Source organism: Lissotriton vulgaris, chromosome 8 (assembly GCF_964263255.1).
Source record: "Lissotriton vulgaris chromosome 8, aLisVul1.2, whole genome shotgun sequence".
NCBI classification, from domain to species: domain Eukaryota; kingdom Metazoa; phylum Chordata; class Amphibia; order Caudata; family Salamandridae; genus Lissotriton; species Lissotriton vulgaris.
In genome coordinates, this window is record NC_141696.1 from 573,153,166 (window position 1) to 573,179,249 (window position 26,084).

Below are 26,084 nucleotides of genomic sequence, written 5' to 3' on the forward strand. Positions count from 1 at the left end.
TGAAGCATAGTGTGAAACTGGTCCTGCACTAAAGGAAACAGATACTCAGTCATCTATGGATGGTGTTCTCTGGTCTGGGGCAATGTTTTTTAATTGCTAGGTAAAGTAATGTTTTGATGCCCAGATGCTGGCAATCTCTCTGTAGTCGATGCATCTAGGGACTATCTGACTTCCCCAAGCCGTTGAAATCCATCCAACATGGATGTCTAGAAATGCCTTGCGGTACCACAGGCCAGAATGTGTTTGCAACCAGTATGCTTTAAAAGCAATGAATTCAAAGTTAACTTGTAAATCCACTTTCAGCAGTTGTGTGTAATTCAGCTTGTTCTGTTGGTTCATTTATCCATCATGGTCTCATTAGGTATTATAACAACACAAGCCAATTTGGAACATTTACATTGTACTTCAATGTTGCTATGGAACCTGCTCAGAAAGTCTTGATTAGAGGCTACAAAATACATTCCTAAACACCCACTCAACTGAGACCTATGGATTACAAGGTCTGTACACTCTCTTAGAAAGTTACCATCCTATGGACCTGCAATCCTGATTTCTCATTCTGTACTGTAGAATCCCTTACACTGTTACACTGTTTTCTGCAATCCTGTCAAAGATAGAAAAGCAGTACTGTTCACTGAATGGTACCTCAAGTGTGGGATGCTTTCATAGCATTAAACAGCAATAAACGTTTTCTCTAAAGCGTTCTGTTCCTTGCAAGGAGTAGCTTTGTGCACTGCCAAATACCCAAAATGAATTATGCTTGCTGGCCTTAACCAAATTGGGTTACTTCTATACCAACCTTCAGAACTAATGGGTGGAACCTTGTGGGAGTAAAATTACTTTGACCGTTGTCAGAACTTATTTATGGGGGGCATAAACCAAGCAGGGTTTCTTGGGCCTCAACTACCGCAGTGGGATTATTAACCTCTGGTGCACTGGGGTCTGCTGTATTATGGCGCTGCAAATAGGGCTATGCAAACCCCTACTACATTTGACTCTGAGTAGTGAGGGTAAGTATTCAAATTTATCTCTTGGAGATGATGTAAATGCAAACACTCAAAACTCAAGTAATCACACAATATGCACAATCAGCAAATGTCCAGCCCAGTACATATCTTTTACGAAAAGAGAAGTAATTTAATCACACTAAAATATAGTACTGTCCATAAAGAATAATGTTGTGCTATGGGATTTATAAAGCGCATGACAACCCGAAGGCATTTCAGAGCTGGAACGAGAGGTTTGCTCAGCAAAAACAGCGATCGTATAGGTAGGTGATAGGTAGTGGTCTTTTTCTTCACATTTTTAACCAACACCATGGTTATGAAAGAAGAGACTTAGCCAAGAAGCTTCTGAACTTCCCTTACAAAGATGGTGGACTTTCCTGAAAACTGTACTAGAGATTCCCAAACCAAGAGGAATCATGTGTCTTTCCATTGATGCCAGTTCATGTCAGAATAACATATAAAGAAAGCAATCACAAGGTAAGTTGTGTCTCAACAATTATTTATAGTGGTCTTTGCTATTTTTGTTTTTGATTTCTGCTTTTTGGAGCTGGATTGCATTTGGCTTTTTCTTGTGGATTACTTAGGCTGGCTCTCCTCTCTTCATGATGTCAAATGGAGCATGGAGCCTGATTTATCTACTGCGACACAAATCCTCATTTTCAATTGGGCACTGTCAGATTACTAATAGTTTTTTTTTTACCTATGTGGATTTCCCTTCTAACTTGAACTCTCTTAAGTAGACACTTACCACCTTTCATGTACACTATCCTGTTCAGGGGCGCACCATGCCTACTAGGAGAAGTCACCTGTTCTTTCGACAGTCAAGAAAGAATTGGAACAGACCTTTGCCACCTCCAGTCTTTAAAAATGATGGGATTTGCTTTTACCTGGACATTGGTCACTTGCTAACTATTTTTCATTTAATGCTTTGGAAGTGCCCCTTTATCTCGGCTGATCATCTTAAAGTGTGCTAACACCCTCCCTGTGTAGTAGCTGCCCCAGATAAAACCTTACCTACATCACCAAAATGCCATTGACCTGTTTGGACAATGTTTTGCTGTGTCTATTGGTGGATAGGGTACAGGCTTGTGCCCTACTCTGAAGATTTGTTGAAGGTATTTTATGTGACCTAATTCCTATAAAGTAAAGAATTTTTGACCTCTGTCCGGCTGGACAAGTCATAATTTAATATAGTTCCATTGTGTCTATATGTATTGTTGCCCTTATATTCCTATGCATGGGACCACTGTTGTTGTAAAAAATATGTTCCCCGAGGTCCTGTGTTGACTCGTATGGGTGCCCTTGTTGTTTTGCATACATATTGGTGGTCCTAGCACACAATCCACCATGTACTCAAAGGAGAAGACACATTGTAACCCCACCTTCTAGCTTCTCTGTTGTGCTCAGAATATAACTAGTCTTGGATGCACTTTGAAGGCAGTTTATGCCTGAGTTTTGGCCGCATTGCGCGGCTTTTAAAGACAGGAAACCTATGGTGTAAAGTGGGGCTTTACTTGCTATTAACTAGCTAATTAAAATGAGCCTTAAAACAGGAATCCCATCCTGCTAGCTAACAGAAACCATTCGAGCTACATACTGGCAGGCCTGCTTGTGACTAGTTTACCTTTGTTGCTTGAAAAAAATCCTATCTTTTCCATGCCATGTCGGCTGCTGAGGAGACGTCTCCCTCAATGTACAACTGAGACTGGTAAAGCTGTTATTTTTTAGCAGACGAAGTTACCACCTGACGGCATGCAGGCCTCATTCAGACATCTTTTACTGTCACAACAGGCATTATCACTTCAGCAAGAAACAATGCTATTACAGAATGTCCACGCAGACAAAAACAAGGATAAATGCATTACTTAATTTGAGCAGTGGCTTTTCTTTACTCATGCCTAATGTAACTACATTTTCCTGACTTAAACTGCCTGCCACATATACTTTGAGGACTAATCACAACCGTGTTTTCTATATTACCTTTGTTCACAAGGTTTATATTTATAGTTGCATATTTACAGGAAATACTACATGCACACAGAAAATTAAGCAAGTAATTTGTGATACATGTTGCTACAAAAATTAAGACTTGTCAAATTTTTATGTGCAGCGAATAATGAATGCTACCCCCAAATGAGTGATGGATGCCAACATTTCTGCACTCCAGGGTACGACACCTACTATTGCTCTTGCGCAGAAGGGTATGACCTGGGGAAGGATGATAAGTCTTGTATTCCAACAGGTAAGTATTCAGTAGTGACCTGTAATCAAAGCCATGAGGGGGAGAGGGAGGGGTGGGCCTACCGGTATAGCAGGAAGTGATGACAGTGAAGATTGCTTTGTTTGTAGTAATACTGATCTTGAGGCTACTGTCTTGTTTTGTATCACTAAAACAAAAAACAAAAATTACAAAATGTATTCAGAAGGGAGCAAACAGCTATGATGACTTGAACGTTTATGTTAAAATTGTAAAAGCATAGTGCATAGGCATGCAGGCATAACAGACTTTGCGGTGTTCCTTGTGGTCTTCATCTGGTTTATACAGAGCTGGGGATTTGCAATAATTTCTCTCCCATTAATATATATTGTGCCCTACTCCAATACAAAGTGGGGAGATTAAATATGGCACACTCAACGCTGTAAGGGCCATATGTACTAATATTTAGCAAGATACAAAGCAATCACACACTGGTTTGCCACTACTAAATGTGTACATTGGTCTGGTGCCTAAATTTGCACACTGAATGAAACATTTAGGAAATCACAGTTTTGCGACTTGAAATAGCTCTTTCCTTATTGCAATTCCCACATATGGACTAACAAAAGTTTTATACTAAGTGTACACCATTTGAGAATGATTGCAAAGCAGTAGTTTAGCACTTCCAAATGAACACCAAATGGGAGCAAGTTTTAATCAGGTAAGAAATTCAAAAGGATGAGCGTTGTTTTTTTTTCTCCCAAAGTGGTACAGATAAACCTGGCAGCCAAAAGGATGAGGCTGTTGGCAATACAACAGAAAGGAAGGAGGCACTGAGAAAGGCCTTTTAGGGTCAGGAATCAGGATCACAATATTCGACCAGACAGATGAGCAGGACACAGGCTCAGCAGTTAGGTTATATAGGCTTTCATTGATGAGTGATATCCATTAACAGGCCCAACCACCCAAAAGAGTGTGGCCATACCCACATGTGCAGGTAATAAGTTCACTGCACGTACTGTCATTTGGCTGCTGTCAGTTGATTGTAGTAACACCAGGAGAAATATCACAAAGTGTACGAAAAAGTTTTTCGATACTTTGATGAAATATAGTGGAGTCAACAATATTTAATCACATCTCAAAAACAGGTCAAGAAATAAAACATACAAAGGTACAATTCTGTATAATAGCACATTTTATCATGTGATTGAATTTTATATAGGATATTTCCTGATACACCCACCCCCTGCAACGGAATACCTCTAGCGCTACTGGAAAAATCTGCATTCCCTAAACATTCAGGGCGTGTGTAATACACCTGCTTCTGCCTGGTGGCCATACTACCGGGACCCTTTCCTCACGTCGAGCAGTTGGTCGGTGTATGTACCTTTGGCCAAGTGGCACAGGACAGATGTGGTTAGTGTCTAACTTTTGTCCCATCGGTGAATCTACTGAACAATAGGATTTGTTGTTCAGTATTACACACCATTTTTTCTATTTCCACATACAATTTTTTTGTCTATTCACTCACTGTTTGCAGTAGCTATTTTGTTGATCGTGATGAAGGCCACGACACTATGAAAGGTCCCAAGGCCAAAACATGTTGTTCACACCTTAATGTAGCTGTCTCTAATTTCAACAGTTTCAATATCAGATTTGCTGTTTTTATTCCTGCCACAGGGTAGCTGAATAAAATTGTTGGTAACTAACCCTGGAGTCAGTTTTAATTCACTTCTATATGAGCACATAGGGTTTTAGAATAACCCTCTTAACTTATCGTAAAAAATCCTCGAGCTCCTACCTCACAGCGAGGGGGTTGTAGCCCGCTTCAAGAGTAGGTTCTTGACGCGAGGAGGTATTCCTATGATGAAGCATGACACCACTGGTGTGTGAGGGAAACTGTCCTTAAAAAGGGTATCCCCCTTAGCAAAGTTGATATAGTACATTTTCCCCACAGACTTTGTCACTGGACCTGTGGGTTGTTCTGTGATTAGTTTGTGTATAATGCACTCCATTTGTTCACTGAAATTATTGCTAGATACTCATGAAGTACCCATGACTCTTACATATTCAGTATCTGTGGACTGCATAGCCATCAGGGCAGCGGTAACTTTAGAGACAGCTACCTGTTGATTAGGTAACCACTGAGCTAAATGTTTTCTCCTCCAGTCATGTAAAAGGTGACATTTACAACAGGCACTACATTACTATTGCGAGTGATAGTACATACGCTTTCAGGCCATGGGTAATCATTCAGGATCAGACTGACCTGTAGGGCAATCCGGCAGTGCCGGATGTATTGATCTGATAGGTCAGAGTGTGGGCTGTTTTTTTTAAGGTTTGTGAGCCTGTTTTGTGGTCTAGTGGGCCTTTTTTAACAGTCGATTTTTAGATATTACTACAAACATTGTCTGGAGCAAGCACATATGCATACAATCTCCCATACCTTGAAAATCAACTTTACCAAATGTCCTAACAAGATAAAAAGTTCTGAATTTGCACATGTGGGGCACTTATTAGGCTGTTGATTTGCTTGTGGGGCCACTTTTATTGTAGTGCTTGTGCCTATTTTCTGTCTCAGTCCGACCCTATACTCATCCTATACCTACATTAATTCAATACCTGTGAGAGAAAGTATAATGTAACACAAAGATGCACACTTTCAGCATTGGAATGTGTTTTAGGCTGCTTAACAGTCGATACCATTGTCCACCCAACAATGGAGAGGCCCTACAAAATGCACAGCAGACCTCATGCAAAATAGGTGCCTCCTGCACAGTATTAGACAACATTGCTTCCAGGAAATGTCTTCCCATAGTGCCTGATGAGTGACACTATGATGAAAATGATGCACCTCCAACCCCAACCCACAACAGGGGGATGCAAGGGCTGCTGAGGGCAGCAAGTACTGGACAGAAATCACTCCTAACCATTTCTTAAGTAAGAATCTTTAAATGTAGCAGAATTTAAAGAATACAACTACACAGCTTTTGCTGCAGTAAGATTATGTCAGCCTTTTATTTGAAGGTGTAAGATTTGGCAACATAACATCAGCCTCTTTAGGGAAGAACACTATAATGAATACTCTGATGTAAATGTAAATGTATTGCGATTTATATAGCGCACGTATCACCCGAAGGCATCAAGGCGCTTGCCTTGGGAACCCGTCCTGGTATTCCCCTGTGAGATAACCCCAGCAGGGTATCCACAAGGTGAAAGCCAGGCATCCCGCCGCGAGGGGCCGTTGTGGAGATTAAGCAAGCTATTGCCCAGAGTCGCAGAGTGTGAACCCGTGAGTCGAGTAGGCACCGGAACGAGAATTATCGAGTCCGTGGAATTTTTGAGCCCAAGACCCGCCAAGGCGGGGAATTGAACCCTGGTACAGGACCGATCTCAGCTTCCGGGTCTGCCACCTCTAACCCCTGAGCCACACTTCTCCACTGATGGTACTATGATAAAAAAAAATACAACTTAACTTAGAAAATGTTGTTTTACCCCTCACTGTGAGCTCTAGTGCATCCAACCCTTTGGGTCTCTGACACATATGCACTACTTATTGTGAACAGACGCGTTCCGTGCAGGTAATAGCGGTGGGGCCGTCTAAGAGGGGATTTCGAGGGACGATACTGAGGGAAAATGTAATATTTATTTAATCTTCCATCTGCATCGTCCATCGAAATCCCCCCTTACCCGGCCCCACCGCCCCACCCCTGTTACCTGTATGAACCATGGCTGATTGTGAATGTATCTTTACTTTTCTGTGCAGGTGTTCTAAGTAAACTAAATGCCATTTGGATGTTATGAAGTGCCTCCAAAGCATGGGGAATGTGTACCTTAACCAGCAGTTTACCATCTCCTTTGGACATTGATGGTGCACCAAGATAGGATGGTTGTGGTTGGGGCTAGTCTATATACTGACTACACATAGCTGCTTATACTCACTAGCATGTGTCTTTGTTGTTACCCTTTTCTGCTTTCAGTGGCCAGAACAGTGCAATGTATCTACATGGCTTCAAACAGAGTGTTCATTTTACTAAAATAATCTGATTACTTCCTTTAGGTCGCTTCTCAAACCATAATGCCCTAGATCTCAATTCATCCATGGTTGACAACTGGTTGAGCTGCAAAGTCAGCATTAGTTTTTCTAAATTAAGAAATTCATATTTTGTGGGGCTTCATGACTCACACCTACTCTTCAATAGGGTATGGGAGTTGTGCATAATCTAAGCCCTAGGTGAGTTAGACGTTTTCTAACTATTGTGCATCAGCGTTAGGGTCTGTCACTGACAGTTGGTTTCTGAGGCTGTTCCATTATGAAGTCTGTTGGTGGTGTTGGTATAAGAGTTGCAGCAGCAGATGTTTACCCCTTCTCTAGATCCTGATGAGCATACTCTATCACATTTTCCTCTTCCCAACCTTCATCACCATCTTCATCTATTTTTTTTTTTTTTAACATCATTTTTATTGCATCACCAATAGAAATGTACAGACAATACAATTATCAGTCATAATACAACATGTACAAGCTTAGTACGATCCAGTTGATCTCCATTCGGGGGGTCACCTCAGTCTTGGCGCGGTTGACCTCATCCCTGTCCAGTTCTTGTAGTTCCTTACAATGCCTGATCGCTTCCTTAAGCAAATAATCCTGGGTTGCTTTTGTGGTTTTCACCCCTCCCCCTCCCCAAATTTCGGTACCCCAACATCCCTCCGAAGCAGCCTCCTACCCACCCTCCCCCGTGGTCGCTTTGCGCTGGACTAACAGTGTAAAAGTGTCTGGTGTGATGCAGGAGGAAGTAATCTTTCACTAAGGTGTGTTCTCCTGTGTAGTGATGGGGTCCGCCCCGTCCAGTTCGCTCTCTCCATCCTGCCCCTCATCGTCCACATCCCGGAGCGCCTGCACCATCACTTCCCATGCAGTCGCCCTTTCCAAAGCTATCTCATCATTCAACCTCCATGCCATCTGGTACCGTAAGGTACTTTCACACGCGGCCCATCTCAGGCATTCCCCATACCATCTTTTATATGTGGGCCCCGCTTTGGACTTCCAGTTCCTTGTGATCTCCCGCTAGGCCAGAATAAGCCCCAAGTCCACAAAGTTACTAGTCATCTTGTTCCTAGGCGTGTGCGGGAACCAATGGAGGACACCAACCGCTTTGGTAAACTGGATATCCCTATCCGTCGTGACGTTAAGGGCCCGCCCAACTTCCTGCCAATAGTCTCCCAGAGAGGGGCAATCCCACAGCATATGGCACAAATCCGCCCCAACTGTATTACATCTGGGGCAGGCAGCGTCGGTCGCCCCAAAATACTGTTGGATTTTCCCGGGGGTGAGGTATGCCCTGTGGATGATATAGAAATGAATCAATTGAAACCTGGCATTTCTCGAGCTCTTCCGTGCCCGCCTTAGCAACTGGCCCCAGGTCGTGTCTGGTATCTCCACCTGAAGGTCCAGCTCCCACTTGGCCTTCAGGGCCGCCAAAGGCTGCAAGGCCTCCCGTTGCATCCTAGCGTACAAGCACGTGACAGCCTTAAAGGTTCCCGCCGCCATCATGGTGTACTGGCAGGCCATCGAGGTGCCTGGCTCCTGCAACCCTTCCCCCCAGTGAGCTTGCATGGCGCCTGTGACTGCTGCGTGCAGCAAGTAGTCGCCCCTCGGAAGGTCAAATCGCTCCTGCAGGCCCTGGAACAGCAGCAAAACCCCATCTTCGTAAAGGTCACCCAACATTTGTATTCCCGCCTCCTCCCATCCTAGTAAGCGCGACCAGTCGCCTCCATGCGGGAAGGCGGTGACCATCCCCAGCGGAATTTCGGGGGCATACATAAGGCGGACACCCGCCCGCTTACGGGCCCGGTCCCAGCAAAGCCGGAACGTCTGCTCCTCGGCCGTCAGGTCTCCCACCCGGAGCTTCTGGTGCAGCGTAATATACGCCAGCACATGTCGCGGGGTACCGTCCATCCTCGCGTCCTCGGGGCCTCTATATACCTTCGCCACCTCCTGAGTAAAGGTCTGCAGCTGCGCGGCCAAGTAGTATCCTTCAAAATCCGGCACCGCCATCCCTCCATCATCTTTGGGGCGCAACAGGGTGTCGAGCGCTATACGCCTCCTTCCCGTGCCCCACAAGAAGGCTATGACCAAGGATCTGAGGCGTTTGAAAACAGAACTCGGGACCCACACCGGGAGCGTCCTAAAATAGTACAAAAGCCTGGGCAGGGCTATCATCTTAAGCAGGGAAATTCTACCCGCCAGGGACAACGGCAGAGTTGCCCAGAAGTCCATGGACCCCCGCAGAGCGTTGATGCAGCGAGTAATATTGCCATCCAGGAGGTCGGACGGGGTGTGGTACACATAGACCCCCAAATAGTGCAGGCAGCGCGGCTCCCACCGGAGTTCCTGAGCAGTGAGCGGGCACGGTTCACCCGGCCTCAGGGGGAACAGACAGGATTTAGGCCAGTTGACCCTCAGGCCCGACAACCGGCCGAACTGCCCCAGTAGCTGCCGCGCTCCCTGAAGTTCGGGGCCCGCATCGGCCAAAAACATCAGCAGGTCATCTGCGTACAGGGATATGGATTGCGGTCTCCCCCTAAAGGATAAGCCTGCGTAGTAGCGACCCCGTCTGGCTTCCGCCGCGAAGGGTTCCATCGCCAACGCGAATAGGAGCGGGGATAGGGAACAACCCTGTCTAGTGCCACGTTTAATCGGGTATTGTCCCGAGATCAGTGTGCCCACCCGAACCCTCGCTACCGCCTCGGTGTACAGGACCTTGGTCCATTGTATATATCCGTCCCCCAGCCCGAAGCGACGCATCACCTCATACAAGTACCCCCATTCAAGGCTGTCAAATGCCTTCTCAATATCAATGGAGAGGACAAATGGGGAGATGGCGTCAGGCCAGTCCGCACCCATCAGTCTCGTGAGCCTACGAATGTTATGAGTGGTGTTGCGTGTTGGTATGAAACCACACTGGTCACCGTGAACCAGGCTTGTCATGTGCACCAGCAGTCTGTTGGCCAGAATTTTACTGAGGATCTTGTAGTCCGTCGTCAACATAGACAACGGACGATACGAGGACAGAGCCGCACTCTCTCTGCCCGGTTTCAGGAGCGGGATCATGAGGGCCTCGCACATGGAGCCCGGGAGTCGGCCCTTCGCCTGTGCCTCGTTGTACACCTCGCGCAGCCGTGGGGCAAGGTGCTCTAGGTATTTACCATAAAATTCGATTGGCAGTCCGTCGAGTCCCGGGGTCTTATTTCTAGCCATCTGCTTTACAGCACAACCTATTTCCCCAAGAGAGATGGGCCGACCTAGCTCTTCCGCCTCCGAGTCCTCCACTCGGGGCAACTGTAACCCGTCCAAAAACTCCTCAAGCTCGTCCGTCCCTCCCGTCTCACCACTCTCATAGAGCCCCTCATAATAAGCACGAAACTTATTCAGGATCCCGGGTTGAGTGTGGCAGGGCTCCTCCCCTGGCTCCCGGATCCCCATGATCGGCACACCCCTCCGGACGGGGTTAGCAAGCCAAGCCAGCATCGACCCCGCCTTATCACCTTCCGCATGCGCCCTTGCCATGTACTCCTTGTGATCAAAACTGCGCAGCCGCTCTAGCTCTACCGCCAGCCCCTCCCGTGCCCCGCTAAGCCCCTCCTGCAACTCAGGGTGATTCGGGCGTCTCTTCTCTAAGTCCCTCAGCCGCGTCTCAGCCTTATCTAAGTCATCCAGCAGTGTTTTCCGAGCCCCTGCCGTGTGTCCAATACAGTGTCCCCGCACCACCACTTTAAACGCATCCCATTCGACCGCCCTAGTGGAGGCCGAGCCACTGTTCACCTCAAAATATCTCTCAATGCGCTCACCCAGGGCCTCCCTGAACAACAAGTCATCTAGGGTGTCAGGTTGCAGGCGCCATGTTGGCACGCAGTTAACAGTCACCATCCATTCCAGAGATATCAACAAAGGGTTGTGGTCCGATAGCGTCCTGGCCAAGTATTCCGCCCCTCCCACCGCGGGGAGCACACACGCCGAGCAAAGAAACGCATCCAGTCTCACGTGCAGGTCATGTAGGTGCGAGTGAAAGGAATAGTCCCTAGTGGTGGGGTGCAACGCCCTCCATGCATCCGTGAGGGCCCAGCTTTCCTGCCATTCCAACCTACGCTTAGCGACCCTATGGACTGGGGACGCGCGTAGCGGGGGATGGGATCTATCTAGGAACACATCCTCAATCGAGTTGAAATCCCCCCCCAAAAGGACCGGCCCTGCCAAATAACCCGCCAGTTTGCCCGAGATGGTAGACAAGAAGGCGGGTAGGTCTACATTAGGAGCATACACATTACAGAGAGATATCACCCTGCCTCTCAGCCTCCCCTCCACCGCTACATATCTGCCCTCCGGGTCCACCACTGACTTCGAGACCTGGAAGGGGACCCCCGCCCGTATCCAAATCAGTGCCCCCCTTGCAAAAGCCGAAAATGTCGTGTAAAATAACTGCCCCCTCCAGCGCCTCTGCAGAGCAGCCCCCTCCTGCTTGTTAAGATGCGTCTCCTGCAGGAAAGCTATATGAACCCCCCTACGTTTGAGGTACGCCTGGACTTTATGTCTGCGCGTCATGGACTGCATACCCCGCACATTCCAGGTCACACATTTCAGCGCCCCAGTACTAGCCATCCCCCCCTACACAACCGGACCAAAGAGCGAAGAACAATGTCAGCAGAAGTCCCGCGACCACGGGCCCACCCACCCACCCTCTCCAAACAGGAAGCTGAACCCCTCCAACAACAACTACCCCCCGAGCAACCCCAACTGCTCGCAACTCCCACCCCCCCAGGACAGGCCCCCCCGCAACTGGAAGTACCCCCATCCAAACCAACAATCCCGACCACCCTTCAAGGAAAGGCGGCAATAGTCGCAGTCCCCACTGCGGTGACCTTAGGGGCCAGTAAGGCGTGGCTCAATGCAATTTAACCTCAAAACAAATCAGCCCCGTGCACTCCATCCCACAATCCCCACCTTACAGCTCCCCAAAACCTCAATCAATAACGTTCCATTGCTGCGGGCCCAGTGCCCCGGTGTCCAGCCAACGAGTTCACTCCACCAGTTCAGTTCAACACGCCTCCAGTATCTCCCCCGAAGTCTGCGGCGTCACAATAGGGCCCCGGGCTCCACCAAATTCCGACTGTCCAGTCTCTGAGCCCGTGCCCGGGTCCTCCGATTCCGTGCCCTTCCCGGACCGACTCCTGGCGGTCCTAGATAAGTCCACTACCGCCTGCAGTGCCGCCTGCCTCTCCGCCTCCGTCTGCGACACCGATGGTTTTCCGGTCCTCTTGCGGTTCCTCCTGATCCGTTGGGATTGCCTGACCGGTTGCGCCACCTTAGCCTCCTCCTCCCTGGCCTTAGCACCATCCGTACCCGCTTTATAAGTGTCCCACCAGTCCCAAGCGTCCGCGGAGGTCGTGAAGAATAATGTTTTCTCATCCACCACCACTCTTAGCTTGGCAGGGAACAACAGGGAGTACTTGATGCCTTCCTGGCGGAGCTCCCGTTTGAGGGACAGAAAGTTTGCCCGGAGCCGCTGCGTCTCAAATGTATAGTCCGGGAACATGGTGACTCTGTTGTTATCCACTTGAAATGGCCCCGCTTCTCTCGCCCTCTGTAGTAGCCAGTCTCTGTCCCGGTAGTGGAGCAACTTAAACACCACTGGGCGAGGAGGAAGGCCCAAGGCTGGCGGGCGCGCTGGAACTCTATGTGCCCGCTCCAGGGAGAAGAAGGGGGACAATCCTTCCGGTGCCACCTCCGTCCGCAACCAATTATCAAGGTAGCCCACCATGTCGTCGCCTTCGATTTTTTCCGGCAGGCCCACTAGGCGAACGTTGTTGCGCCTATTTCGGTTCTCCGCATCTTCGGCCCTCCTTTCTAGCACCTTCAGACGGTCCATCACGTCCGCTATCTGGGCCTTCATTGTGGCCTGGCCCGGGGCTAATTCTTTAACCGTGGTCTCCACGGACTTCACCCTGTCCTTAAGTTTGTCATGGTCGGCCTTCAGGAGGCCCAAACCCGTCGCCACCTGAGCTATATCCTGCTGCAGGGCGTCCTTTGTGGTGGCGATGGCCTCCAGGATATGATCCTGCATCCGCTGCAATGCTGCTTGGTCTCGCTCCGCTCCCTCCGCGGCCTCAGTGTCGGTCGCGCCATCACCCTTCCCTTTCGTCTTCCCCATCTGGGCCGGCTCGTTCGGTGGCCTTCGGGTACTGTCCTGGGCGTCCTCCGTTTGCCGTTGGGCTCCACCCTACAGCAGGGCTCCCGGGTCCGAAGTTATCTCCAAAACGCAGGAAACACTGAGTGACCGCAGCCCGGCCGGCGCCAGTCGTGCCAGGGGCCCAGGGTTCCCGCCGCTGGGTCACTATCGCACCGTCGTCGCCCCTACCAGGGGAAGTCCCCAGTCTCCGCCCGAGGGCGCGCCCAAGGTCCACTCAGCACCTGGGGGGAGAGGCGCGATGCAGCCGTCAACACCCCTGTGTCACCAGGGAGCAGTCCTTAGCAGGTCTCCAGGCAGATGTCTCCGTCGCTTCAGAGTCTCATGCCCTCGCCGCCATTTTGGGGTCCGCGACTTCTCGCCTGGGTTCAACTTTCAAAGCCAAAATATCGCTGTGGAATGGCTCGGTGTCGTCTTCCGTGGGCCCCGGGCCCTCCGCAGTGCCTTCCAGTACCGGATGATACTGGTTACATCGGGGTCCGATCCGATATTCAGGATATTTACCGGGATCGGGCACGGAGCTCCGAGCTCACGCTGCCTACCTCCTCGGCATCCAAGCCACGCCCCCCCATCACCATCTTCATCTATGACATCTGTGGAAGAGGGATTGTGTAAGCTGGCGGTACAGTGTATGTTACTTTCAGTTTAGGAGACACTTTTTGTTGGGCATAACTCTTGCAGAAATGAATGTAGGTTGGAGTAATCTACTTTTAAAAGTACATCTAAAATTACATAACATAGAATAAAACTTAACAGTACTATGTTTCTCATAAAGTATTTTCAAGTGACACGAATATTTACTAACGCAGTTGCCATAACAATTCATTGGGTACTGTTAACACTCACTTCAAACTCTCACTTCATGTCAAACCTACAATATAGAGTAATGGGGATGAATAGTACAGATACATACTTGCTGGTGGTGCTGTATATGTGTCTATATCACCCACTCTGGAAACCTCCTCAGGGGCAAGGGTTGATTCTTTTTATGGCCTCCTGAAGTGGTGTTTATAGTTACTGTGTTGAGAAACCCCCTCCAATCCAAGCTGCCCTTACTAGCAACACCATCTTAAGTCCTAGAGCTAATGTCGTACCACACTTTTCAGAATTTCATTGATGCAGTGACTGGTAACTCCAACTTCATTTATTCTTTTTGTGTCCTTTAGCCAGATGCATGGCCTGCTAACTTCTGGTACACTAAGTGCGAACCTGCCAAACAGTGTGTCACTATTTTCAACACACTCTTCAACTAAAATCTCCAGCTCTCCATGGAAGATTTTTCATGTACATTTTTTTCATCTACCGCTCTACACCCAGCAACTTTAGTGGCCATATCCAAAGTCCTCTAATCCTGTCAAGCAACCCAGCTACTTTGCACACAACTCCTCAGTCCTCTTCGGTTTTACCTATGACTCACTTCCAGACTGTGATATCATTAAAAGGAGGCCTGTTATAATTTCTCTTTTCTTCTAATTCTGACTCAAACTTTGCAAATATGATTCACAAATTGATAATCCCAATATACAAATATCGAATGCTTAGTAATCACAAAAATACATTTCTAAGGTATGCACTGCTTAGTTTGTGATTCTTTATTTGTAAAATTCCAATTTGCAAATTCAGAATCAAAAACGTTTAGCACTATTGGACCCTAATTATCTACCATGCCATAAGCGTGAGGTGCTAGAGAGTGGGCCCACAACAATAACACTAGTAATATTGTCTGAATGCTAGCAGGTTTGCTTCAAATATATAGTTAGAATCTATAGACAATGAGAATTATGTTTCCTGCTTCCATTGATTAGTGTTGCTAAGGTTTTGGTAAACAGTGACCCCTACAGTTGATCACTTTAAGGTAGAGAAAAACAGTTTATTGCATAGATCAGTGGCAAGAGTGCTTCCTTAGATAGGTCTTTATGCTAGAGTGGCCACATAGTGGGAAGTTGGAGTTCGCTGATCAGTTGAGGCCATCATCGTGAAAAAGACAGAGAGAACATCAGGATGCCATGCATTCATATTAAAGTTTGGTAAATTAGTCATTGCGAGGGTATATTAGAAGGTAGCCATTTGTGACAGATATTTTGGGATTGTACCTTTAATTCTCTATTGCAATCCGGCAGTGGGCATATACATGAGATTAAAGAGAAGGTTGAGGTGCCATTTTGAGGATCACTGTAGGTGAGTATGATGCACTTGAGGACTCTTAGCTACACACCCTGTAGCTCCCATAACAAACTTCAGTCCAGTGCATCAGAGCCTGTTACACCGAATACTATTTGTTGCATTTAGAGTCACTGCAAATTGTCCATGGCAGGTTTTTAGGGGCACTGATTACTTCTATTGGGTTGAGTTCTTTCATCTCTGCTGGTGCTTTAAAACAATAGAGCTTGCCCTGTAAATGTTGTGACACTTTAATTTAGTGGTCCTGTGTTGCTTTTGTTTTGGAGGAAGTCCTAGAAAGCCTTGAAATCTATTTTTCTGTATTTATTTCCTTCTTTTTACTCCTTTTGATTCACAATTTGTAGACTATGGTGTTACCTATTTAATTTTAGACTAGCAGATGAGACTTAGATATCTGGGTGCTGTGAGTTTGCGACTGGCTACCGCAACAAGAGATGATCGCACGGACTGCCCTGCCGGAGCCGCACCAATTTGACTGAATCCGAGTATTTCCTCGGTCCGCCGCCGTGACGGTTATTGGTACCTACGACGGTTGCTCCACATATACGCCCTGCTCTAAATCCAAGGGACCCCATCGGCTTCTGACGCCCGTTGATCTAATCTCATTGAGGCTCCTGGCCATTCACGAATATGCCTTTTTTCTGGACACCACTCGGCGCCTAAACAATTCACCATACCACCACGTATTAAATGAATTTCCTCCCGACCTTCTGTTTTAGACAAACGAAATATTTATTGTTTGCACACAGGCATGTTTATTGTTACTGTCCTGAGGATGATCCCATGAATTTTCCCTAGGGATCGAAACGTCGACACCATATGTACCATATGTATCTAAATGTTGTGGATTACAATGTGCAATGGTACTTTCTTCAAAATCAAGTCTGTCGTCTGTCAAACAGTATTAAGTACAGACCCCGTTCTATTGCCTGAAACTCACCTCCCCACACCCCCCCCCCCCACACACATTTATGTTGTCCATTTCTGTTTGGGAGTTGGATGCCGGTTGCGTCCCACTTGTTTGTGTATTTGATTTCTCTTTATAAAAACCTATTTATGAGAGGGCATATGTACTCAGAAGCTGATCTAGCAATCTCTAGTTCATCTATCAAACATTATAAGACTAAAAGCCATCATTCCAAGCAGTACAAAAGGGGGTGGTGATGGACGGAGCATCTGAATCAACCAAAAACTCACACCCAGTCATAATATCTGGGTTTATTCCATCACCGTTCTTTAGCCCACTCTGCCACCCCAGTTCAGACATGGCTATATGCAAATCAGTCTGACCCTGTGCCTCTTGGGAACAGTCCAGCCCGAACTGCCAAGCCATGTCTTCCCTGGACCGGAAACAAGCTTCCGAGGACTGGTTTCAGGCATTCCAGCCGTCTTCAGCCCGGCTTGCTTGAATCCAGTGGCAAAGTGAGCAAGGGACTCACGTCTGAGCATACCCTGCCAACTTATGGCGAACAAAGCGGTACAAAAGGGGGTGGTGATAGACGGAGCATCTGAACCAATCAAACACTCACACACAGTCAAAAGATCTGGGTTTAATCCATCACCGTTCTTTAGCCCACTCTGCCACCCCAGTTCAGACGTGGCCATATGCAAATCAGTCTGACCCTGTGCCTCATGGGAACAGTCCAGCCCGAACTGCCAAGCCATGCCTTCCCTGGAACTGAAACAAGCTTCCTAGTACCGGTTTCTGGCATTACATCCGTCTTCAGCCAGGCTTGCTTGAATACAGTGGCAAAGTGAGCAAGGGACCCGGCTCATCAAACCGAATATTCCAGGTGACGAGTGTACCTGAGACAATCACATAATACTGGACCAAGTGCGGATATCTACAACACCGGAACGCCCGAGGGGGCGCCGGTAGGACCGCGCTGAATTCACTTATAGCGGCTCAATTCAGAACACCAGCCTGACCTCAAACCAATACAGCCCTTGACCACCAAAGACATTAGGTGACCCATTCCTACAGAAGCGTAGATGGAGGTCCATATCTTTGCCACCTCATTGATGGTTAATCCAGATGATCTGTTGGATAACGGCCCAGCTACACTGCAGCTCAACCCGCCCCCTCTCCTTCCCCGCCCCCCCCGTTGTCCTGAAGAAGACCCGCAGCTGAGGTCCCCAAACACCCTAAGAGCATCAGGGTCGAAACGTCGACGCTTACCCATAGACCTGCCTGTATCCCTCCCAGTACCCCTCCCCCCCTTATATCCCAATTGATTACTATAGGGGACAGGCACATAAGACAGCGAAGGCAATCCCGCTTTTTGTTCTGTGTAAATAATAAAACTGTATATTAACTTTGTCTCTTTTTCTTTAATTTCCTTTTTCACTTGAGCACCCCCTTTCCTTCTTCACTGACTATACTCTTGATAGTCGATTGCGCCGTTTAGACAACTGTTTTATTTAATTGTAAATAAATAATTGAATTTTTTGATAAAATTGTGGTTATAGTTTGATTGCATTTACAATTCCTGGGTTTTTCTAAATCATTTGTTTCAAACCTGTATGGGTATTGTTTACTACTGAATATATCTCTCCCGCTGTTTTGATTAAATCAATGTGTGTGAACTTAACTGCACAAGTGAAAAACAAATGAAATCCATTTAAGTGCTTATCTAAATCATAGTCAAGGACCATCTTTCTTAATACTATGTGTAATTTTCTAATCTTACATCCAGACACGAATGGTGCAGGCAAACTTACAAACTAACACGAAATCTGAGTCTGCATCTGCATAGTTATCTTGTTGTTCCTCATTCCAAGGTCCAAAACTTAAAATGATGTTCAAATCGTACATCTGGTAATTAACCGCCAGATTCATCATTCTCCCGTTTTGCGAGGCCCTAATAGCGATTCATAGCGAATCGCTATTAAGGACTCGCAAAACGGGATTCATGTAGGAATCGCAATATTTTTTGCGATTCCTACACATTCTTTATTTGCGATTAGCAAATTGCTAATCGCAAATAAGGAAAAACTCCCCATGCATTCCTATGGGCCAAAAGGCCCATAGGAATGAATGGTGAGTATTCCTTATTTGCGATTAGCAATTTGCTAATCGCAAATAAGATAGCGATTTGAAGGGTGCCAGGGGTGTCCAAAGGACACCCTGTAGCACCCCTCAAATGATCTGTGACACAGGTGTTGCACACACACATGTCCAAAGGACATGTGTGTGTGTAACATGCAACTCAGAAAAATGCATTTACATGCATTTTTCGGAGTTTTCGCAATTTACCGCGAGGTCTGACCTCGCGGTAAATTGCGCCTGGAAATTGCGAATTCGCAAATTTAAATAGGATGTTGAATTGCATTTAAGGAATCTCAAATAGAGATTCCTTAAATGTCATTCCTCGCAAAATTGCGAGATCGCAATTCGCGATTTTTACATTTGGGATGCTGAATCCCAAATGCAAAAATCGCTCTCGCAAAGGGCCGGATTCTCAGAATCTGGCCCTTTGCGAGCGCAAAAAAGCTTGATGAATCAGGCTGTAAGATACCCTGCAGTCCCAGTGTTTCCCGCGTGCTCAATTAATACCTGGAATTGGCCTCCCTTAGAATTAGTGCATAAAAATCTACTCGAGAAGCTCATTCCTACTTCCTCCACTAGATAAAACATGCAAACTCCTGACAGGCTGTCCGCTGTCAATAAGATCGTGTGTGGCTTTATTGGGCATGCACTCTTTCCTGTGCCTGCTACAGTTTTGACCTATTTGTACAAGAAAATGACTTAATTTCAGCACCATGGTCTGGAGACATATTTTTAGGAATATATGTTTGGGCAATCAGTCATTATTCAACAATTCAGAAACACTATTGCAATCTATTACACTTACAATAGACGTATGTAGTTCTGCTGCCCATCATTTTTACCCGCATGCAAAATCTACGCAGACCTGCAGAATATGTAACACTCCTGCTTGAATCAGTGGCTACATTGAGTGTGATTGACCATGAAGATCCGAGTGGTAGTGGCCACAAACCATCAAGTTTACTACTTTGAGGAGGAATATTCATTAATTTGCATTATTGGTATGTGATAGAATCACTAAAGGACCTAGAACATGGCATCAAACGCAGTGAGTAATTCTTGAAGCCCCTTCGTACTTGGAAAACTTAAGAATGGTTTAGTTAGCATCGCTTTGGACACAGATTCATCCATAATCTACTCCATCTGAGACCTTGCCAGTGGACAAATATCCCTAACTATGATTGCCACTAGATTTAAGAGCTTTCAATGTTTTTAAGGCACTTTATACACCATCCTGAATTCAAAATCCCTTTCTTAATTGTCCGGCAAACTGATGCTAGAAGATAGCTCATAGATTAACATTAAAGATTTTCTTGATAAGGTATGATAAGAACAGATCGTAGATAAGAAAACCAAGAAATAATAAGTATCACATTGGTGATGCCTCCTGCTATAATGGTTGATCGATCTTAAGATTGCTCTAAATATTCTTTCTTCATAGCAATTCATTGCTGCATACTTCTTGAATTCTCTCCATGGTTATAGCTGAACACCAGTATATGCAGATATATACTCCCTACATTTGCTCTTCAGGAGTAGAGAGGGCTTCTCCATTATACAGAGAGACATTTATTCAATTAAAGACTTTACCCTTAGACCACAATTAGCTCATGTCATTACCAATACAAAACATTTGGATCTGATTTCCCGGTACAGTCTTCAGATGCCTCCTTTTCACACAACCTATTTGATTGTCTACTAAGAAGTGCCTTAATGAAAAGATTAGAGCACAGCTAGCAGTAGTGAGAAGAAAAAGTAGGCAAGTAAAACGACCATGGAGACACATGTTGCTCGATGGCCAAGGGGTTAAAGAGAATTCTAAATCTTTTCATTGATTTTATGATCAGCCTTGATCTATGGACCAATTTTTTTGAGTCACACATAATGAAGTTTGGCCCACCTAAAACAAAAACTATGAAATTTTCCGCAGAAGGTCACCATATTAGCCAGATTGATACATTACGTTATTTTTTGTGTATAATTAGACTTTAGCCTCAACTGGCATTTGCTTATAACCCATATGTGACTGCTTTCCACAGGGCTACCTTTAGCAGAGGCGATTTCACCCGTCGGCTTGGGCGCACCCACATAAAATCAGTCTTGGAAATTTTCAAGGCTAAGTCCATTCTAATAGCTAGGTATGGATGTGGTTTCTGGGGATATGGGCCTGTCTCCCCAATTTAAACAGCTGAAAACAAATTTCTCAGGGGGGCTATTGGGGGTTCCCCAAAGCACACTCTTAGAAATTGTGCACGAAGAGCCGGGTTTGGCTATATTATTGATCAGCTTCGATTCTGTCCCCTGAAGCTCTGGCTGCCAGTTTGGACAAAGGAGGAGTTAGGTCTTAACAGGCTGATCACGCAAGATTGCATGAATATGGATAACTCTTCCTTGATCCCATGGCTGTCTCTCCTCTAATATGAAATTTTAAGGGAGACCCGAACTTTATACCAATCCAAGTAGTAGAGCTAAACCCGATCATAGATGGGTCAATGATGCATTTAGAGACAAGATGGCAGAAGACCGCAAGGTCGTAGCACTACACAAACATTCAGTGCGTCATGCGATACTGGTGAAACCTATTAGTGGACTGGAGCCCTATCTTACTTGGAATCAGTACCACCACCAGCGATGACTTTTGACATTTTCTTTTCTTTTTTTGTGTCCTCATAACACCATTGTTTGCAAATTGCAGCCTGATATCTGACCTATACCTCCCCAGGCTATTTGCAGTGTTGCAATAGTCCTGCATACCAGCCCGTCCATCGACCTGGTTGCTAGTTTCATGCAGGTGTAACCATAGGACTCATAAGACTGAGTTCTTATTGTACCATTCAAATTCTAAAAATCCTCCCCGATCTTAGAATGTATACTGGTTTCTAGTCCTATGTCCATTTTGCAAATAGTTTTGACCGCCTGGAACCAGTCCGGCCCTTTGGGTGGTATACCATCTGTCCATTATTTAAAAATTTCTCTCCAAGTGAGCAGAATCAGGTAAAAGTTTAGTGCCCGCCTATTCGTTGATAAGGGCAAGATCGACTGATCCACCAGCCCTAACATAATCAACGTAAAGCTTATTTTTATATTGCTACAGGGAATTTCATGTATTGCCTTCCCCACTGAAGACCAATAGTCCTGTAGCCGGAGGCACTCAAAAAACATATGTCGATTGTCTGCTCTCAACATACCACATTGTGACATCCTGGGGCAACAGCTGTTATGAATTTTGCCAATTTATATGGTGTCCGATATAACCTGTTAGCTGTGAAAAAAGTGGTTTCTTTTTAGATTTGCTGGTTTGACCACCTTATACAACAGCTTAAAAGAAAGTTGCCACATTCTCTGTAGGTCTGTCATCAGAATAGCACCATCCCAGATCTCATATGGTGCTTTGACCTTCTTCTCTTCAAAGAACACCAGGGTCCGGTTCTAGTTACTTACAGCCTGATTCATCATAGTGCCGTTTTGCGAGTTTGAAATAGCGAATCATAAGGAATCGCTATTCCAGACTCGCAAAACGGCATTCATGTAGGAATCGCAAAAACAAAAGCGATTCCTACATATTCCTTATTTGCGATTAGCAAATTGCTAATCGCAAATAAGGAATAACTCCCCATTCATTCCTATGGGCCAAAAGGCCCATAGGAATGAATGGGGAGTATTCCTTATTTGCGATTAGCAATTTGCTAATCGCAAATAAGATTGCGATTTAAAGGGTGCCAGGGGTGTCCAAAGGACACCCTGTAGCACCCCTTAAAAGTAAATACGAACAGGTGTTGCGCACACACATGTCCAAAGGACATGTGTGTGTGCAACATGCAACTTAGAAAAATGCTTTTACAAGCATTTTTCTAAGTTTTCGCTATTTACCACGAGGTTTGACCTCGCGGTAAAGAGCGGGCCGAAATTGCGAATTCGCAATTTTAAAATGGATAATGAATTGCATTTAAGGAATCTCAAATTGAGATTCCTTAAATGTAATTCATCGCAAAATAGCGAAATCGCTATTACCGATTTTTGCATTTGGGATGATGAATCCCAAATGCAAAAATAGAGCTCGCAAAGGGATAGATTCTCAGAATCTGGCCCTTTGCGAGCCCATTTCGGCTTGATGAATCAGGCTGTTACTTCCTTTCTTTTCGGGACCTCGTTCTGTAATTTCTTTTCAAACTCCCAGAATCCTCTGATCCATTTCCTGTGTGCCTCCCCCAGGATAGCAACTTCACATATTTAAACCTTGAGAGGGACCATCCTGTCCTTGCCATTAAGATTTCCCATGGCTCCATCTCTTTCATCACTATAAGATCCCCCCATAGTTCATTCCCGTCCTCCTTAGTGGGATACTTAATTGATATTGCAAGCATTCAGGCATACCAGGTGAGTTCTATATTGGTGCCCCCCCCAATTAGTACCTCATTCCCATTATGTTCCTTATTCCATCCCAAAGGATAAGTGCTGCCTTAAGGGTCTTCAGGCTGACCTTTTTAAGAAAAATAATTGCCCCAAATTTATAAAAAAACTTTTGTTCCCCACTTCTTAGCCATCTCCTCTAACAACCACCCCACACCATTGGCCCCGGTATACCTAAAAGAACTGTGCAATTCTTGAACTGAAATGCCATACAGTATATTCTTAGGTCCGGGAGTGCCAGCCCGTCATCTGCCAATTTACGCTGCAATTTCTTCCAGGACATACGTGCTCCCCTAGCTGATCAAACAAAACTACCCACTTTACCCTGTATTTTATCAATCAGGCCTCTGGGGAAAGTAAGGAGAACACAGTTAAAAAGAAATGTCAGCTTAGGAAGTAGCACCATTTTGATTAGATTTACTCTTCTATATAATGACAATGGGAGGTTCTTCCATCTAATAAATGATTTCTTGATGTCCTTTGCTACCCTCCCTAAATTATGCTGGGGATTTCCTCTAATAAGTTAATAATACTAATTCCAAGATACCTGATCTCTCTCTGGACACTTCCCCTCCAGTCTGGGATATTCCAACACATAATCCTGGTTTTCTCTTTATTTACTGTATATCCTGGAAAAGCTCTGTATTCTTTGGCTAATAGGTCTACCCTGGGGATGGTTACAGCCAGTTCTGCTGTATAGATTATAAGGTCGTCCGCATATAACGCGATTTTCTTTTCATATGCTCCTGTACAGAAAGCTATGCGCTGTTCATCCTGGCGAAGCAACTGGGCACATGGGTCGCTATATATATCAAACAATAAAGGGGAAATGGGGCAGCCCTGTCTCTCAGAACCTTGCATGCAGGAGAAATCTAATAATGCAGTAATGAAGCAGAAAGTAGAATATCTCAGGAAGTATCATGGCGAAAATTCTCAGTATTGAAATCCTTACATGGAATGTGAATGGTCTTAGGTCTAAACCTAGACAGAGGAAAGTGATGGAGTATTTAAACGATAGACAGGCCAAAGTCAAAGTCAAAAAGGCTTTATTTCGATAAAAGAAATTATCATAAAAGCAGCACATAAATTACAATACATCAATTATTAAAAACAGAAAAGCATATGTGAAGATTTTTGCAAATCTGCAAAACAGTTCAAAGAGCAATCAGCTTTAAAAAGAATTAAACAGACAATTTAAGCCTTTTAGATCGAATGGACCAAGCCCATGATAAAAACTTGGCTAAAGCACAAGCATAAAAGGCACGGCTATCGGACATCAATATCCTGATTGCGGACACATGGCTCCTAGTACCCAGCTGCCGGCATAGATTTTTGAGCCAAACCCTCCTTGGTATTGCATACTCTCTGCACTCAAACATAAAATGTGCCAAAGACTCAGTTTTAGCTAGACACGCTGGGCAAAGCTCCGTAGTTTGTGGACGGGATTTCCAACCTGAAGTAAAGGAATAGAGGGGAAGGGTTCCTGCTCTAAATTTAAAATATAGAGCCCTATCAAAGGGTTTTTCAATAATGTCAAGGTACACAGGTAGACAGGCACAAAATATGATTTTACAGGAGATGCTCTTATTAGCAAATGAAAGCAAGGAGTTGTTTGGTAGGTGTGGATGGGTCCAAAATTTCATTGCTTCTGATCAAGCACAATGCTGTAAGGGAGTCGTAATTCTAATTATATGTGGAAGTGGGATTAAGCTCAAGTCATCGAGCATGAATAGCACAGGTAGATGGGCTTTAGACCGGATAAAATGGGTGGCTAGCGATTTCATATGCATTGGTTTTTATGGACCCAATGAGGACGATCCACAGTATATTATAGAGTTAGAATTGAGGCTGGCGGATATGTCAGCTCCTGCAATTGTGGGCGGGGATTTTAATGTACTGATGGATCCTGTATTGGACCCTTCAACGAGGAGGGAGAGTGCCTCTGTGCCTAGAATGAGTAATTTGCTGAAAAGCATGATTCAAGATTTGGATTTATTAGATGTGTGGAGACATTTGTGAGGGAAGGTGAGAGGGTACACATATCACAGTAAAAAATACCATCACTTTTCAAGACTAGATTACTTTTAAGTTGATAGATGTCTTGCAACCAATATTAAAAAGATTGAGCATCACCCAGCTCATATCTTGGATCATTCAGCTGTAATAAAAACTCCACAAGCCCAAGGACCGCAGCCTTCCAATAGATGGACACTAAAGCATGCCCTTCTCTTTGAAGGGGGGGTTGAGGCAGCTCTGAAAAAAGCTGCAGCGGAATACTTTGTTAACAATTCAGATACTGCCTCCCCTGGAATAGTATGGAATGCCTTTAAGGCATATATCTTTTGGTTCCTGAAAAGCCTTGCCTGCGCAAAAAGCAGAGAAGAAAGGGCAGAACTAATGAATATTGAGAAGGAAGTTGGGATCCTTGAGGAAGCCTTACATTCTATAAGTGTGGGAGAGGAAAGGGAGAGGTTGGAAAGGAAGTTATAGGAGGTCAAACTAAAATTTAAAAATCAGGTTAGAGTTAAAGTGTAAGGCAAGATGGCAAGCAGCGAATGTGAAGGAATTTGAGTATGGAGAGAAAGCGGGAGCTTTGGTGACCTGGAAAGCCAGAGTTTAAAGAACTAGAAATTAGATAAAGGAGCCAAAGGGGGTGGGATTCAGGGGAGGTGTTTGATAGTTGGGATACCATGCAGGATCATGTAGTGGAACTTTTTTCACACCTCTATAAGGAAGATATTGTTCCAGACTCCCAAAAAAATAGAAGTTGTCTTAGCACGCTCGGCCTCCCCATAATTAATGAGGAAGGGGAAAAAATGATGGAAGCTCCAATTACGCAGGAGGAGATCAGGGGGAAATTAAATGAGCTAAGAATGGGAAGGCTGCTGGGTTGGATGCTGTTCCCTCAGAAGTGACAATGACAATAGAGGAAGTATTGCCAGTATGGGAGCGTTTGTTCAATACGATATTTATGGGCGAGACACAGGTCCCAAAAG

At 45.5% G+C, this 26,084-nt stretch overlaps 1 protein-coding gene across 3 annotated transcripts in view; it reads left to right on the plus strand.

Moving 5' to 3' along the window:
* The window catches only part of PROZ (protein Z, vitamin K dependent plasma glycoprotein), a 263,433-nt gene that overhangs the window by 178,318 nt on the left and 59,031 nt on the right, over positions 1 to 26,084 (plus strand). For all 3 annotated transcript variants that reach the window (XM_086934408.1, XM_086934409.1, XM_086934410.1), the window contains one exon: positions 3,118 to 3,249. In XM_086934408.1, the coding sequence (XP_086790534.1) occupies positions 3,118 to 3,249 (132 nt within the window). The remainder of the gene's footprint in view (positions 1 to 3,117; positions 3,250 to 26,084) is intronic.